We start from the raw sequence: 17,609 nt of genomic DNA on the forward strand, positions 1-17,609 counted from the left end.
CATGCTTTCTATATTGACTTTTAAATATTGATGACTTCTTTTCTTTGAAATTGTTGAAATGCCCTAAACAGTCTGTTTCATTGTTACTGCCTAGAAAACTGCTTTGCCATTCTTTTAGGTGATTATCTTGGTATGAGAAGTTTCCACTCCTGCAGGCTTAGACTTGGGTTTTAAAGCAATGGAATGTGAAGAATTTTTTTTTTTTTCCTGGATCTAAAACTACTGTAAGGCTATAAATTTATATTAATTTCTCTAATAATAATATGTGTAGATTAGGTTCAACATACTGGTTTTATGAATCCACAGGATACCTTGACAAGGAATCCATCAAGCAGACTGTGAAGCTGGAGAGGCACATCCAGCATTAGCAGACATCCTTCATTCCACAAGCTATTAATTTCTTTAATCTCAGCTATTCAATCCAAGCCATTAATTTCTCTAAGGTTTCACCACATGATGTTCTGCCTCACTGGAAGTGTTCAAAAAATGTGTGGATGTGGCACTTCAGGATGACTTAGTGATAAAACATGGTGATGGTGCTGGGTTGGTGGCTGGACTTGATGGTCTTGGAGGGCTTTTCCATCCAGAATGACTCCGTGATTCTGTGATAAGTAGAATATAAAATATATGAGTATATTAAAGGTGATTAATTCCACTTTAAGGGAATATTGTGTAACCATGTCTGTCCCTTCAGTGAATCACCTGATTTATTTTCTGTTCCCAAAGGCTGCTAAATTCCATTAAAGGTAACATTAATTGTCCAACTGATAGTTATTTTTTGCCATTAAAACTTACTAGTTTTCCTAGGATCAGAAAGCAAGAATCTGGTCAGTACTTCTGTGTGGAAATTGGCATTGTATATGAAAAAATTAGATAAGTGAAGAATATTTTTCAACCTGTGCTTGTGTAATTTAGCATCCTCTTGGAAGGTTTTGGAGTTCATGCACCATTTCTGCTCACATGGTTCTTGCTCCCAAAGCCAGAGAGGCTGATAGCAGAGTTGGTGTGGTTTTGCTTGGGCAGGGAGGAGACAGAAAAGCCTCCTGTCCCTGTTTGCCACAGGGCAGCGGTCAGGATCCAAGTGAGGGGACAGGGCTTCAGCAGCAAAACCCTTTGTGGATGCTTCACTTGTAAATCATGGCTATTCTGAGCACTGGTCTCAGTATTTGTAATTAAAATGTGTAACCTGCTGAACAGTGGTGACTAATCCAGAGGCAGCTGCATGATTTGAGGGATTAGAAAGGAGACTTAAGAGTGACTTGCATAGCCACAGTGCTGTTATGGAGCTTAGCTGAATTCCACAGAAATTAGGGAGATTGTTGTGTTCATAGGTTGAGTTCAGTCCTGTTTTGATGGGGAAAGTGTGAACGGTCCAATTTCACCTTTTTTCCCTAGATTTCTGATAGAGAGACTAAAAATACTTTGCACAGAAATAAGTAAGTGTCAACTTCAAATTAAGATTTCAGAAAACTGCAGAAGAGTGTTTTGGGGAATTCCTTCAAGACACTTCACCCAATTATAAAAGAACTGGTCATATGAGTCAGTTGTAGGCTTCAAATACCTACAGAAAGCTGGAAGGTATTCCCAGCTGATCTCGGATATTATATAAGCTTATCTTTGTGGGGAGGGAGAGGTGTACTATGGAGTTTGAGTCAGGATGAAAAGAGGGTATTCACATCCCAGTGTTTTTGTGCATTTTCCTATTCATCTGACTGTCAGTTTGTTAAATGTTAATCGTCTTCTACAGGATAAAAATCAACATGATTTCTTCTTGAATGTTTGACCTTTTAAACATTCAGTGGTTTTGATTCAGGATATATTCATTAGCCCTTCTCTGCCCAAGTTAGATTGAAAATGCAGAAAACTAATTAGAGAATAGATCAATAATGTCAGAATTTCATTCAACTACCATGCATTATAAATTACTGATTTATCTAAATCACTGTGGGTGTTGGGTTTCTGCAAGACACAGAAAGGGAGAAAAGAGGATTGGTTATGAAAATTACTAAGAAAAGAACAGCTACAAAATCCCCATTTTTTTTTCTTTTAATTCTATATTTCATTATTTGTGGAGGCTAAAATCTGGGAATGGTTTCGAATGAGATGGTAAGTAATAGAGAAATGAAATATTAGAATAGTGAAACATTTTCTTCTCCTTGAAAACATTGCATCTTTCAAGATGAGGCCCAACAGGACTGGATTTTTCTATGATTTTTGAGAGGAACCCAGGGAAATGATGGATAATTTTTAAAAGATGAGGTCGGTTTTGATTTGGGGTTGGATTTACCATGCCAGGAGTAAACATCATTACCTGTGAGCCTCTCTGAGCTGCTGGACAAGCTGTTCAATCAGCTGTAGTGTTCCATCCCTCACCTGCAAAGCAGGAATGAGAATGATCCCTTCTCTTGCTCTCTTTTCTGTGTGTGTTTGCTGTCTAAAGGATCCCCTAAGCTGTGCCTTGCTGAGCAGGCATTCACTGAGTACCCCAGCAGGAAACCACTCTGAAATTCCTGGGTGCCACCATAGAAATAATGGCCTTGCCCTCTCTGGTGGTGCTCAGCTTGGAGTTACATTCAGCAGAATGCATTGAGGATGCCAAGACCTCCAGGGTATGCAGGGTTAGCTAATTATCCTGCTTTAAATAAAACCCAAGTGCTAATTACTGGGATGTACAACTAATAATCAGGGTTTCTGGTTGGAGGGAACAGAAATGTGTTTGTCCCTGGGTGGTTTTACTAGTCATGCATACAGTTTACAAATGACAATCTTTAGCCTGTAGATGTAAGTAAGAGTCTGCTGCTGAATTCCATCTCAAAGGTTTTTTTAGAATGACAGTGCCATTTTTTTTAACTTCTGGGTATATCCATGTGACTGTGTTGGCTCCAGTGGAATAATGTGGTTGCAAGAAGAGCTAGGGTGTGGCTACCAAACATCTGGTTTCCTCTTGTTGGTGTTTTAAGAGTAGAAAAAAAACCCTAGGGTCATAGTAAGATGACCTTTTAGGATGGCTTTTGAAATCTAGATGGCTCAGCTGTTAAGCTTCCCTTCTCTCAGCCTCATGAAATTAGAAGTTAAAATTCAGTAAAGGCCTTCTGGGGCCCAAAACTGGAAACTCAAAGTACAGACATCTGATTGCACAAATTCTTCAATGCCCCAAGTGCTGCCTAAAGGCTGGCATTACATCTCATGGACCCCACTGGGTATCTGCCCAGACCAGGAGGCAGAATGATTTTCCTGTACATGCTCTGGGCTGTTTTATCCCTTTTGCTATTTTATCCCTTTTGCTGTTGATCAGTTTTTTCTGGGGCCCTGCCTAAGCAGACATCTCTTAGTGTGACTGGGGGCTAGTCCTGCATTTTGAATAACCAGTATTATTGCTGTTATCAATAAGAGGTAAAGCAGATTTTCTTTATTATGCAGGACTTGTTACAGCAACTTGCTGTCTCCCACTGAGACCATAAGGAGACATGATCTTACTGTATTAGGACTGCTTTGTCTTCAGAATATCCTTGTGATTTAGGTGTCTTCTTTCCTGTGGCTGAACTGCATTTCAGTGGAAATAAACGAGTTTGGGAAGTGCTTGCACATGCTTGGTCTCGGGTTTTGCTGTGTCAGGAGTGAATGGGCAGCTGCAAAATCCGTCAACCAATTTCCATGCCAGTGAACTAACATAATAATGTGTTTGCAGGGTCAAGCTGTTGCTCAGCTCTGTTCAACCATTCCCAATGTTACTGTTTTTGGAACAGCTTCATCTTTCAAACATGAGGCAATCAAAAACTCAGTAACTCACCTGTTTGACAGGAACGCAGACTATGTCCAAGAAGTAAAAAGGTAATCTTGTCTTTTCCTGAGTCAGGTCTGTATGGTTATCTGGTAAAATACTATGAAAGGCACCAGGCTGATCATATTTATGGGAAGAGACTACATTTATGAGTTTGGGAGCTGTAGTTTTTTCCAGTTATTCCATCTGTCCACTAGGGACAGGATAGTAAGCATCTCCCTATGTCTTGAGAAGCAACATGAAATTTTTCAATCCCTGTCCCTATTTGGACATCTGTTGTGAGCAAAGTAAATTAATTAAAAGAAACTGAAGGTCTTAACAGAACGATGTCCTTTACCTTCATTTGCATATGTACTTGCTCACTGTAATGCACCAAATAAGATATTTTCAGTGAATTTGTAAGGTATCCAGGTTTTGGAGTTCTCTGGTGTGCTTTTATCTGCCTGAGTTTTTATCCTCTGCCAGGGATTGATATCAGAGCACATGATGTCTGCTTTAATTTCAGAGCCTTAGATTTTGTTTGTTTGCATTCAGATTAAAATCATCCTGTTGCCTTTTGAAGTCATGGTGCGTGTTTCTGTTTATGTGCTTTCAAACACTTTGTTTTTCACTTTGTCTAGCTGTTGATACTGGTGTTGGTGGAGGTGGCAGAACTTCTCTCTGGGCTGTTAGCACTGCAGGCTGTATTGCAGGAGGAATCAGGGTGGGTACAAGAGATAAAAACCATGGGTGTAACAAGGTTAGATTAAACAAGGTGATATTAGTTTGTGCTTCTTTCCTGGCACAGAGGTGTTTAATATCAGCTCAGTGAGAAGTCCCGATTGCAAGGCAGAAGTGGCACCCTGTAGAATGTGCCAGCACCCTGATTTGTTACTCAGATCCTTCCATTTCCCTTTGCATTGAGAAGACTTTTAATAAACCTACAGCAGTAATTCTGAGAATGCTGCTGTGACAAATTGTCTCTTGGCAGTGGCAAATCTCTTGGTTTGATGGATATTAGCTGTGTGCTGTGTCCTGCTTCAAGTGTTCACTTCTTAAAAGTCTGGTAGCAGAAGAGGATGGAGAAAGGACAGTGATAGGAACCTGCTTTATTGCAGGCCACTGGGGCACTCAGCAGGGAGAAAACTCAAAAAACAGAACAAAACCAAAGCAACCACCAATGATTCCAAACAAATGAAAAAAATAAAACAAACAAAAAATCCTTAAGGGATGTTATGAATGTGGAAATGTTCATAGGGGATGAGGAGTCAGTTCAACCAGGGAAGGCACCGAAAGCTGTTTCATTGTAAAATTTTTATTTCTTTACAGTGGAGGCTCATCCAGTGGCCTGAATAGAAGCAATTTATTCTCCCAAATGTGGCAGCAGTACCAGGGAGTGAAGTTGCCTGGTTTTGCTGCTGTTTGTAACCAGTGGATGTCTGGGTCTCACCTTTGTTTTGTGAGGAAGCTGAAAGATGCATTACAAGCCTAAATCGGGATATTCAATATATTTTTTTTTCTTCTTTAGCATCATATTGACACTGCATTGACTAAGCTGTTGGAAAGTTATAAATATGCAAACTGTTTATTGAAACAGTACCAAATGGCCTGATTGGGCTGGATTTCTAGCTCTTGGTGACTTCTCTTTATGCTTGATTTAAGTCTTAGCTGATATCTAGTTGATAAAATATCTGAAGAAGAAGACTGTGCAAATAACTTTATGAGTAACTTTGTATGAAAAGAAATTAGGATAAGATCTATTTTCTCACAAATTCAGAAAAATAATATTAGATGTGAATAAGGAAAATATCCTTTTTCTCTATTCACAAAAAAGCATTCTCTGATATTTCGTTCAGTCAAAAAAGAACTTTGTATCTGTTGCCTTTTGATAATATAATTTTACTGAAATCCCTGAAAAATGGGGAACAAGATGGTTTCCCCCTCTTTAATGCCTAAGAGGCATGGGTTGGCTAGCTGAAAAACTTGCACTGTGCCACTGAATGAATCTGAAATATATTTTGATGAGGGTAAAGTTTTCACAGCAAAGCCTCAACCTTAGAGTCCTTTCTAAAGTACCTGGGAAATGTTGGCATTTTGTTAACAACCAGCCCTGTGTACCTTACTGCAAAGTAAGAGATTTTTCCTTGTTTTAGAATCTCAGCAGATGGAGTAGATATTGTTTTGGACTGTCTTTGTGGAGAAAATACTGGGAAAGGCCTCAGTCTTCTCAAACCACTTGGGACTTACATTTTATATGGTGAGTGGAAAAAAGCAGGTACACATTCCAAAACTAAAGTTTTGCAGAGCTTAAAAGCATCCATACCCCTTGTTCCAGAACTGGTGATTGACATGCTGTGCTTGCTCAGTTTGATCACTCCAGTCAAGAGTTTTAGTGAAGCTGACCATGGACTAAATTATTGATAAATAAATGGTAATACAAAAAAAAAATTTAAAATAATATTTAGAAAAGTAAATCCAAAATTGAAAGTGAACCTACAGTACAGATGGTTAAGCATCGTTGGGTGATACAGGAGAGGGATGGTAGAAAGGCTGGGTCTCTCATTCCTGCCAAGGAAAATTCAGTGCAGTTTTTGTGAGAGAGAAGCGTGAAGGACAATTTCAGGAAGAATGCTGTTGGGAAGGGATGAAGCTGAAGGGATTGCTGTGTTTATGTTTATGCTCACAATCCATGAGCAGTGCTGTGTTTATGGGAAGATGCCCAGCAGAACCTAACCTGTCCCCAGTTTGATAGATTGTCAGTGCCAGCTCAGAATTCCTGTAAACCTGGAGGGCTTTGTTGCCTTGGCCTCTTTGTTGTTTTTTATTCTCAAAATATTTCTACTAATCTCATTTAAACCTGGGCATGTTGTTTTTTTCTTAAATATGAATCATAGAGATGATTTTACATGTACTAAATGGTCTGCTGCAGCTTGTAATAATAACTTGTGTGTGAATGTGCTCATCTTTTACAGGTTCATCTAACATGGTCACTGGGGAGACAAAAAGCTTCTTCAGTTTTGCAAAATCAGTAAGTGTCTCTGTGATGATGCTCTTTCCTCTAACTTTGGTCTTTTCTGTGGCATTTTCATCTTCGTCATTTTCATTTATCTCTGCTGAGTTGTTCTTTCTGATGTTGTGTTTTTGTGCCACGTTTCCTCCTGGCAGCACAGCTGGACCAGAACTGGATCTGTGTGCATTTCACATTGCCATTGAAATTGTCTGTGACACACAGAGCTCTTACACAGCAAAGTTTAGACTGCATTTTTTATTTACTCCTGGCAAAATATCACATCCATGGGTATGATTAACTGTACCCTGAAGGGTCCTTGTATCTGAAAACACTGTTAGGACCATGCCGTGAATTAAGGGAGATGTACCTCTTAAATGGGCCTGTGCCCAGTCAATTCCAGCTTTTCAGAAGTTTGTTTCATACAGAAAAGCATTTTTCAGTTCTCCATGTTCAAGTGACATCAAAGAGATGATGATGTGGCATTTGTTTCCTAGTTGATGATGTCAACAAATTCAAAGTTCAAATTTTTTTTTTTCTTCAGCTTTCTACAACAACTTTGCAGAAATCTTTGCAGAAATCCTAGAGATCAAAAGCAGGACAAATAAATCATATAAACTGCCAGCAAGAAACAAGTTGACCAGGAGTGAAAGCAATTCCTTCATACAGGAAAAACATAGGCAAAAGTCTTTTCTGAACATCTGTCCCATGATCTTTTTGCCAAAATCTCATTTAGTGCTTCCACAACACCCTCTTCCCAGGAGGAATTGGCCTCAAAAGTCTGTGTAGCTGAAAACAAGAGAAGCCAGAGTAAGGAGCTGTTATGTGCCTCCTACATTGTCTTAATGGTTGTAGTGGGAGGATCCCTGTCATGTCTCACACACTTGTGACCAAAAACAAGATAATCATTGCTATGCAGCCTTTTTACTGGTAATGTAAGAATATCCAGATGCATTTAATGGGTGGACTACGTTGGCCCAATGAAATAAATTTCAGCTGAAGTGTTTTTCAGATAGTATTGGTATTTATTGACAGAATAAATATTAATAAATTGAAGGAATAAAAAAGCCATACAAATTTTGTATACAATTATAGCTAGTTTCTTTATGTAATTATGCTGCAAAATTAACTCATAAAAATTGTATGAAAATTCTAATTAAAAATTTACCCATTCAAATGAAATTTGCAGGGACATGGCATCTATTACTGTAAATGATGCTCTTGGGCTAAATGAAATAAAATCCTTTCATCAGACACTGTGAGGTATGCTCAAGTGTCATAAACATACTAATGGATGTAAAGCTGATAGGCAGTGCCTGGTTCCCTTGGTTCTGGGCAGAGTCAGGGCCAGGAGTGGCCATGAACATCTGGGCACTCCAGGGGCTGTCTGGGGATAGCTGAAGGGGGAAGGAAATCCAAACTCCTTGCTGCCAGACCCTCCTACAAACCCAGATGTGTTCCCATCCCTCTCACACCCTGAGCTCCTCCTGCACGAGTTTGTGTTTTTCTCCTGCTTGTCAGTCAGCTGCACCCTCCCTTTCCTCATCCTTGAATCAAACCCTTGCTGCTCCTCCTGGCTGCTGCTTCGTGAGTCATTTATCACATCTGCACAGGCAGCTTGCTTGTGATCTTCCCTGCACAGTTCTAGAAAAATGTTTTTCTAACCATGCTGTTGTTTATTGGTTCCCAGTGGTGGCAGGTTGAGAAAGTAAATCCCATCAAGCTGTATGAGGAGAACAAAGTCATTGCTGGGTTTTCCCTCTTGAATCTACTCTTCAAACAGAATCGAGGTGGCCTGGTCAAGGGTGTGATGGACAAACTCCTAAATCTATATAATAGTAAGAAGATCAAGCCTGTGGTTGATTCATTATGGGCTTTGGAAGAGGTAGGAGTCCTCATTTTGAAATTTCTGAAAAATAATCACTTTTAGAGGTAAAATCATATTTAAACATGTTTTCTAGTTATTAATGTCTTCTGCTTTTCAGTTTGTGCCTAAGTTGCCTCTAGAGCCCCTGCTATTTGTAAGATCCAAGATCCAAAGTTATCCAGATATTTCTCTACTAAGTGTATATTTATTGAAAATGCTAATAATAAATGTGTTTTTTCAGCCTTAGAAAACCTTCTTTTTCCTAAGTGCATGAAGCACGTGACTAACAAGTGCAGAGTGAAACGCAAACAGTGGAATTGAAAACAAGTTAGATTTTTTTCCCTCAGAATGCATTTTAATACAGAAGCTTTAGTTTCAGTGCCACAGTTGTGCTAGCAAACCTTGGAAGTTTGCAGGTTTTCTGGCAGTTACTGAAAATGTGTCAAAGACAAATCAGAACTCTAAGTGTAAGTTGCAGTTGTGGACTGTGGATTTCTTATGGTTATTTTAAAAATTCCTCTAATTTCTCAGCTCTCCTTAAGGACATGCAAAGAAAGCAAGCTGCTGCCATCCTGGGCAGTTCCAAACCCCTTGTCAAAACTATAACATTTATAGTTATACTGATGAAGGAAGAGAAGTATTTTTGGAGGTGTGAACAGACATTACCATATGAAGAAACAAGACAATTATAGAGCAGCAGCAGGTTAATGCTCATGGTTTCTGTGTGTGTGAGGTGCACTGAGCCTGGCACATCACTTGGGCTGTGTCTGTGATGGCTCTGCTGAGTGGGGTTGTGTCTGTAGTGTTGGATTTCCCTGCTCAGAGGGTGCTGCAACAAAATCCTGTCTGTGGTGGAGCACAGTAGGAGGTGTTACTGTGAGGGAAGAGTAACCACCAGCAGGCTCAGTCCATGAGCAGTGCTGTGTTTTACTGAGACTGTGGCTGTGTTTTACCAGGATTGTGAGCTGTTTTCTGAGCCCAGCGTGTCCTGTGCTGTCCCTGCAAGTGCCCCAGTGCATCCCAAGGTGCCTCTTCATGTGGCAGAGCTGCAAAGGGCCCAGCCCCTGTGGTGGCGGCTTCCCCAGGAGCCCCTTCTTTTCCTCTGAAAGGTCTGCCTGGGGCCACAGTGTCACAAGAGCACCCAGGGACACTGGGGACACTGAGGGCTCTCCTTGGCACCCACCTGCTCCAGGAAGGGCAGCTGTTGTGATAAAGAGCAGCTGCTCAGGCCAGACCAAATCCTGTGCTGCTGCCTGAAAGGGAGAGCCCTTTGCAGAGCAGCATGAACCAGAAATAGGAGCAGATTTATGGTTTTGATGTGTCTTTTTGAATTTAATTATTAAGTAAGCTTATGAAGGAGCTTAAAAATGTAAGGGGCACAGGTCTCTAGACAGGCATTCTGCAATTTCTTTGTTCATGTAAAATGTATACTTTTCATGTACTGGTGAGTAAGAGAAGGATAATTAAAATAGTAACAATAGCTTAAAGAATACTTGATTGAGGACATGCCATAACATGAAAAATTACTCATGGCAGGCTGATCTCAATAGTCAGCATGATGGGAATTTGTTGGGAGAATTCTGTTTGATAACATTTCATCTAACATTTGGTAGTAGCATGCTCCATCCCCACCAGTAGATTGTGATATGTGTAAATACATCTGTTGTAAAGCACAGTCTGAAACTCCAGCTCATTTGTCACACCTGCTGGCTTTCCATGAGCTGTCTGGGAACTGGCAGAGGAACTGTCTGACTGTACCTTAAGGGATATGGTAGTGCAAGAGTTGTTTATTTGATTGCAAAGTATTACTGAAATATTACTCATCCAGGGCATTATCATTGTTGGGGTATATTTTTGTGGTCATGAAAATAACGTAGGACTGACTCTCAATTAATATGATACACAGAGAATGTGTCATAGCTGAGGACTAAAGAGAAATAGACTGAAAAAAGGTTGGTGCATTTCTGTTCTGTTTTGGTAGGTTTTCATTTTTAATTCCAGAGCTTGAGCATCTCCTTTCAGAGGTGGACATTTGATTGGTTTTCACTTCTTGTTGGGTAAGCTTGATGAGCTCCAAATGTCCACTTTATGTGCCCTCTCCCAGTATGGTTTATTAGAGACTAAACCAATATATGACCAACTTTTACCAGGTTTCCTAAGGAAACTGCCTCACCCATCAGAGCACTGAGTATGTGCATTAACTAGAGAGTGGCAGAAAGGGGGACTCCCTACATGGCATTTGAAAATGAATGGCTGATTAATTTTCTGTGGAGGAATATTGCCTTTTCCAGAGCCTTGTGGGGGAGTTCATGTGTCCCTTGTCTAGCAATTCCACCTTAGAGGTTATCTTGAATCCAGTTGGAATCATTCAAAATGAAAATATTGTAAGGAAAATTCTCAAAGGAGCCTCAACTATGGGACACTTTTCCAAATGTTTTATTTTAAATACCTGAATGTATAATCACATGCATAATAGGTTTGATCTCTGTATGAAAGGCATCTCCCCAGCACATCCCTTCAGTTCTCTTTATTCACTCTGCATCTGCATTTGTTTTCACGTATTCCTTTGTGAAAATATCAATTCACAAATTAATGCAGGCTCTAAAGCCAACGTGGCAGACACCTGGTTTTGTTCCAGAGCTATATCTCAGTACAAATGCTGCTCTTTTCAGTCCTCTATCAGTTTCCATCCACATGTCAGAGCAGAGGACAATGAGTTATATGCACAGGGGTGTTCCCCTTTGCTGCTCAAGGCTGGTTTCCTTGCATGATGACCCCAAAGCTGAGGGCTTTATGTTCCAGTGCATGTGAGAACAGCCAGAGACAGGCTTTGTGTCAGGTTACATCGGTCTTCATGAAGTGTAAAAAAAATACTTCATTCTTCTAAAAGCCTGGTATGGTTCCTTGAACAGCATTTATTTCTTAGTAATTTCTGCAGGAGCACACAGTTTGAATTTTAAAGAATATACTGATGAGAGAATATTGTAATGGCAATTTCAAGTGGCAATAATACAGAACTTAGAGAAAGTTATTAGATTCCCATTTGCCTATTATGCAGCCTGCGTTAATGATGTCCAGTTGATTGTCAAATTATTTTATAGCTAGAACAGCTCAGAAATTATTAGATGGACTTAATTTGATGTTGTTCCTGTTGAAGCGTGAAGGTTTGCCTGAGTGTCCATGAGATCATTCTCATTAGGATATAAACCCTTCAGGTGTTGGGTTTCTGTGCTTTAGGGCTGCATCCAAAGGCCAGGAAGTCTGGGGGAGGATTCCTGGTTGCAGTGGGCTTTGCTTTAGGGTAAGCACTGCCCTGCCTCTGCAGTGCAGGCTGCTTGAACAAATTTGCCACCTGACTGAAAAGAGGAACTTAGAAGTGGCTCAGTTTTCCTCAGTGCATCAGATTACTGCTGACACAAGGGAGCTCTGGATCCAGACTCTAGACTGCTGCTGTGGAGCAAAACTATTTGTATTGCTGTGTTAGCTGCTGCTGTTTGTTTGGGAAGGGTAATTTTAATCTCAAACTTACATCCATAAATCCCAGTAAAGCCAGGTCTTCTCTCAAGTAGGCAATTAGAACCACTTTATTGTGGAAAAGTAAGAAGGATTTAACTAAAAGTGACAGTAACAAAATCCACAGATACTTTAAAATGGAAATACAACTTGGGAATTGCTCATCATGAGATGAAGTCATACAATAAATTAGCTGCTGGTGAGATATCTTGCTGCTTTGCAACTATTTGTTTATGCATTCAAGTGTTTAAAAGATGAGATGATTTGTAGTAGCACATGCTTAAAATGCTGCTCTGTAGTAAAAAGCTGATTGTCTGGTAGGATTGCATTTCATTACAAATAGAGTTTAAAACAGAATTTGTATTCAGTGAATATTTTTTGATCTTTCTAGTTGTTTCTTGGTTAGTGCCTGTTTACCACTCGTCTTCATTCTGATTAATTTGTACTGTGCATTTATGCATTAGCATTCTCCTGAGGGTCTGGGAGTATTTGGCTTTACACAGTAGCCAATTAGTAAGCAGGATGAAAACTGGCAGTTCTCAAAAAAATCTAATGTGTTGAGTAAAAACATGCACGTTGCACTTTTCTATTAAAATACTGTGGTTTTCATCTCTTTAGAGTTGCAAAAGAAAATTTATGTTCAAGGTAGATTGACACAGAAGTTATATGTGCCTTCTTTGGTGATTTACAGCAGTCAGAGTTAGCACTGAGCATGTGTAAAACAAACCCTACAAATTCTTGCACAGGAACTGCCAGTCATGGTCAAAGTCGTCAAAATATCTGGGGCACCTTTCCCTGTACCTGAAGCTGCTTGTTTCAGAAGGGACTCTCAGCAGTCAGAAAGTTTTCAGACTTGGGCATTTTGATCCATGTGGGTGAGGAGTGAGAGTATGGAAGAACATCCTGCCCACAGGTCTGTGCCATGTCCCAAAGGAGTCACTGCATTCCTCAGTCTCAGAGGGTTTGAAGCAGTGCCTGCCATGGAGCAGTGATGGCACCAAGGGCTCCTGTCCCTTAGGGTCAGCAAGAGTGGTGAGACACTGAAACCTGTGCAATAGAGCTGTTATTTACTCTTAAAAACTAAGAGGGTGATATGATGATGTCCTGGTACAAAGTGTGCATGTCGCCAGGTGTCACTGGTTGGTAGTGATAATGCAATAATGCCTTTAGCAGCACCTCACTTAGTGAGCAGTCATGCCAAAGCCATGGCCCAGACCCAGGAGTACACCATGGCCCTCACCTGTGATCAAAATCAGTGGAATTGAGCACTAAATATTACAGATCATGATATGACTGTCAGAGAGCTCAAGTGACTGTGCCTTGTGGTCAGTACATAAAATATTTTTAACTGGAAAGAGCCCTGCACCTTAATTTAGTTTGTAATGAACACTGCACTGCGTCACTGGGGTTTTTTTTTGGCTGAATAATTATGAGAGATCTCCCTGTGAGGTTTGTATTATTTTTCCTTTGTGTGCAAATAACACTGATAGATAATGCAGAGAACAGACACATGTGAGAACAGCGACATATGAGAAAATGTGCCTTTTAAAGGAATTACTGTATCAGTAGGTCTGGCTGTAAATATAGTGATTATCTAAGTGAGATTTCCTGCTCTTGAAGCTTTTCTGTGGTAGTTTGCTGAGGAAACCCAAGCTGTGTTTAAGAACCTGAAGCTAAAGGAGTGCAGCTGATCACATTCCAGTGACATTATAGAATACCTGCTGGTACAAAAATTTCCTGTAAAAGGCACATTTTGTCATAGGTAGTTCTCACACTCTGTTCTCTGCATTAGCTCTCAGTGTTGTTAGCAGGCAAAGGAAAAGAGGAGCCCTGCTTTAAGATTTCAGCTTTATTGAATTCCAATCCAGGGACAAGACCTGGATGAAGGAACATTTTCCATACAGAATTTATGGCATGTTTTGGGGAGGGCAAAGCAACCACAATATATCTAGTCTTAGCACTGCTCACTGGCTTCCAAGGGTTCAGGTACTGTAAACCTGCATTTTTCCACTGAACTCATCCTCTCCTGTAAATTACCACCTCAGTGCAGGCTGTTAAATATCAGCAATATCATTATTTGAGAGGCAGGGGGATGGGAAATCCCAAACCCATGATAGCAGAATAATAACAGTGAACCCCCTAAAGGAGAGACTTTTAATTTCATCAAAAGCTATTTATGCATTTCTGTGATCTTGGCTTCAGGGCAAAAAGCCTGCCATGTATCACTGGAGTGAGACCTATAGAAAATTGACCCATTAGTTACTTTTAATGTAGAAAGAGAGCAATCTAATAATACCAGATTGGGCTGGTATCTTGTTAGGAATACTAAATACCATCCCAGGTCTAATTTTTTTTCTAATGGTTACAATGTCATAATAATGTGTGGTTGTTTTTTTTTTCTTTCCTGCTTGATGAAAACATTCTCCAGCAGAACAAATTATGCCTTTTTTGAAGTCAAGGACTTCTACAGTGTTTATTCTTCAGGGTATGCAAAACAACACAGTACCAGAATAAAAGTGGAAGTAAATTTATAACCAAAGTAATAACCCACTCTGAAATACAGAAAAGATTAATTTTTTCATAAGCATAAAACAATTTACTTTGCAGTCCTGTGGTGTCAGAGGAGGGAAGTGCAGCTCATTCTGTGAAACCTCACACGAGCTTGGCAGTGTCTGTGCTGTGCTTGCTCCTCCAGCACCACAGAGCACACTCTGCTTGTTTTGAGTATTTCTCTGACAGAACTTCTTTGCAGTTGTTCATGACCAGCTTTCCTGATGGACAGGTGTTACCTCTGCAGATATCCTGGCCTCTGATGCTGCCTTGGATCTCTCTTTGTTCTTCATCTGACTGGATGAAATAAATACTTGTAGCTCAAAGTAAATTTAAATGCTTTATCTGTTCATCACCATTGTTTCCTTGTATACACACAGGTCTAACACAAGCTTAGTACAAGATACCAAAGCACACAAAAATGCATGGAGCTCTGTCTTACTGATGTAACAGGCTTGAAAATGGAGATGTTGGGAAAGCAGACCGAGGAACAAAACTTGAATAATTCAGGGCAGCTTGACTCTGTGTTCACAAACAAATTATACACAAATTATACACAGAGGCCAAATCGCTTGCAAAGTAACACCATATCTTTTAAATGTGGGGAATCTCAGACTCATGGAATGGTTTGGGTTGATACAAGACTTTAAAGCTCATCCCATCCCACCCCAGCCATGGCAGGGACACCTTCCCCTGTCCCAGGCTGCTCCAGCCCCAGTGTCCAGCCTGGCCTTGGGCACTGCCAGGGATGCAGGGGCAGCCCCAGCTGCTCTGGGCACCCTGTGCCAGGGCCTGCCCACCCTCACAGGGAACAATTCCTCATTGCCAAGATCCCACCCAGCCCTGCCCTCTGGCACTGGCAGCCATTCCCTGGCTCCTGCCCCTCCATCCTTGTCCCCAGCCCCTCTCCAGCTCTCCTGGAGCCCCTTTAGGCACTGGAAGAGGCTCTGAGCTCTCCCTGGAGCCTCCTCTTCTCCAGGCTAAGGGGAAAGCTATTCCACCTAAATTTTACCTTGCTAACTTTAAATACAATGAACACAAATTCTAAAGGAATGAAAACTGGGTCGTGATCTTATTTAGGCTTGGCAAAGATTTTTTCCCAAGATGTCTATCTGAAATAAATATTAATTAAAATGCCAAATTATTTTGTTGCTGTATGCTTAGATAAATGAAACATATCTTGGAAGTACTGGAGATTAATTAGTTATTGCGGTTTTTTTCCCCTCTAAAACATTCTGTATACCTGACTATGGGAACTTTGCTGCTCTTGGGTGAATTATTAAGTTCCTACAAAGCGCCTATAAAATTTCATTTGCTTTTCTTATGCTTTTAATTCTGTTTAACAGGACTTCATGTTACTTCATAATTCATTCTACCCTTCCTACCCCTATCAGGAAGCAATAGCATAACCCAGCAGTCTTTTTAGATTCCCCCACTGTTGATGGCAATGGTTATGATTTCATTAAAAACCAGGGATAGAAACAAGACAAGACTTTGATACAGGCATGGTGGCTCTGTAATAAGGCCTCAAATACATGACATTAACTGTGATTACCACAAAATCTGATTGGGTAAATGAGCTGTTTTAGGAAACTCAGACTTGTTAAGTATGTAAGCAGAAGTCAATTCTTTTCAATTGCTGTATATTATTCATAAGCACTGTATGCAATTCAAGCTACATGAAAGGAATTTAATTAGACAAGTAATTTATTTCTGCTCTATGCTTTCTAGCATTTCTTTACAGCCTCTGAAATTTAGCTTGTGTTCTCTAGCCTGCCAGTTAAATACCTGTATTTAAACAACAACGTAGAGTCTTCAGAATGTTCCTTTGTGCACACTGAGCATATCTGTGCTGCAGTACCCATTTAGTAGATGAATAACCAAAGAGATGGTGGATGTCATTGCCTGCCTGGTGCCATGCAGCACAGCAGTGGAAAGATCATGGATCAGCCTGGAAATCTCTAATTGCCAGAGAATTCTCTAATTCTGGCCTCTCCCAGCCATAGCCCTGGGCTGTGCCTCAGCATCTCCTGGAGCCTTGTGTTGCTCAGTGCCTTAATGGGGCTCTGATGGACAGAGGTGTGAGTTCTACCAGAGGTCAGTGAGCTCCTTCCTTCCAGGGAAATGGCATTTCCTTGCACTGGAATGAAGTGGCAAACAGGGAAATGTGTTTTGGCAGCGTTTCTGGTGAGCATTGATCCTGTGCTCACATTTGCTGTTGCAAAGGTTAGAAGCTGACCAGCCTGAGACTGAACCTCTGCATTTACATAAATACAGCCTGCAGCCACAGCTCTTTCCTGATCTACTTAGTGAGCACTCTGCTGAGAATTAATTAGTTCTGGAGACACAGAGAGGCAGAAAACACTTGGTGGAAGGCATGAGACACGGGTTGAAAGTGCACTGGTGAGTCATGGTTGTGTTTCTGGGGCAGGCCAGGCTGTCACTGCTGCTCGCCCTTGTGTGCCTCAACAGCTCCTGCAGCTGCAAGGAAAGGGGAATAAAAAGTAGATTTGGTTCCTGATGGATAGTGCAAGGGCAGGGGGAAATAGGCAGGGAAATAATATAGGAGTCATTGATGGATTCCTCTGAAGAAAAAGTGTGCAACTATTAAAGATAAACTAGTCACATGCTTGCAGTTAATTAAATTAGCAACAGGAGGCTGTATGGGGAGAGGTGCTTTGCCATTTATTAGAAAAATAAGGACAAAGCTGTTATATTGAGCAAGCTGCTGATTAATTACTGTGAAGAAGCAGTATTTTACAGGAGTGGTCTGAAACATATTAGCTGGCTTCTAAGTAATAAATTGGCAGACATTCCTTATGTGTGGAGCTGAACTGGTGATGCTGCTCCCCTGCAAGGAAATAGATACCTGGTTAGGGAAAGCTTTACTGTGGACATCAGTGACACCAACA

The 17,609-nt window shown here is 40.6% G+C and overlaps 1 protein-coding gene across 1 annotated transcript in view; it reads left to right on the top strand.

The window, feature by feature from the left end:
• The window catches only part of VAT1L (vesicle amine transport 1 like), a 56,254-nt gene that overhangs the window by 17,121 nt on the left and 21,524 nt on the right, over positions 1-17,609 (top strand). Inside the window, exons 4-7 of the mRNA XM_058813483.1 lie at positions 3,689-3,831; positions 5,914-6,017; positions 6,733-6,788; positions 8,458-8,652. Coding sequence (XP_058669466.1) covers positions 3,689-3,831; positions 5,914-6,017; positions 6,733-6,788; positions 8,458-8,652 — 498 coding nt within the window. The remainder of the gene's footprint in view (positions 1-3,688; positions 3,832-5,913; positions 6,018-6,732; positions 6,789-8,457; positions 8,653-17,609) is intronic.

Source organism: Ammospiza caudacuta, chromosome 13 (assembly GCF_027887145.1).
Source record: "Ammospiza caudacuta isolate bAmmCau1 chromosome 13, bAmmCau1.pri, whole genome shotgun sequence".
Lineage (NCBI taxonomy): Eukaryota > Metazoa > Chordata > Aves > Passeriformes > Passerellidae > Ammospiza > Ammospiza caudacuta.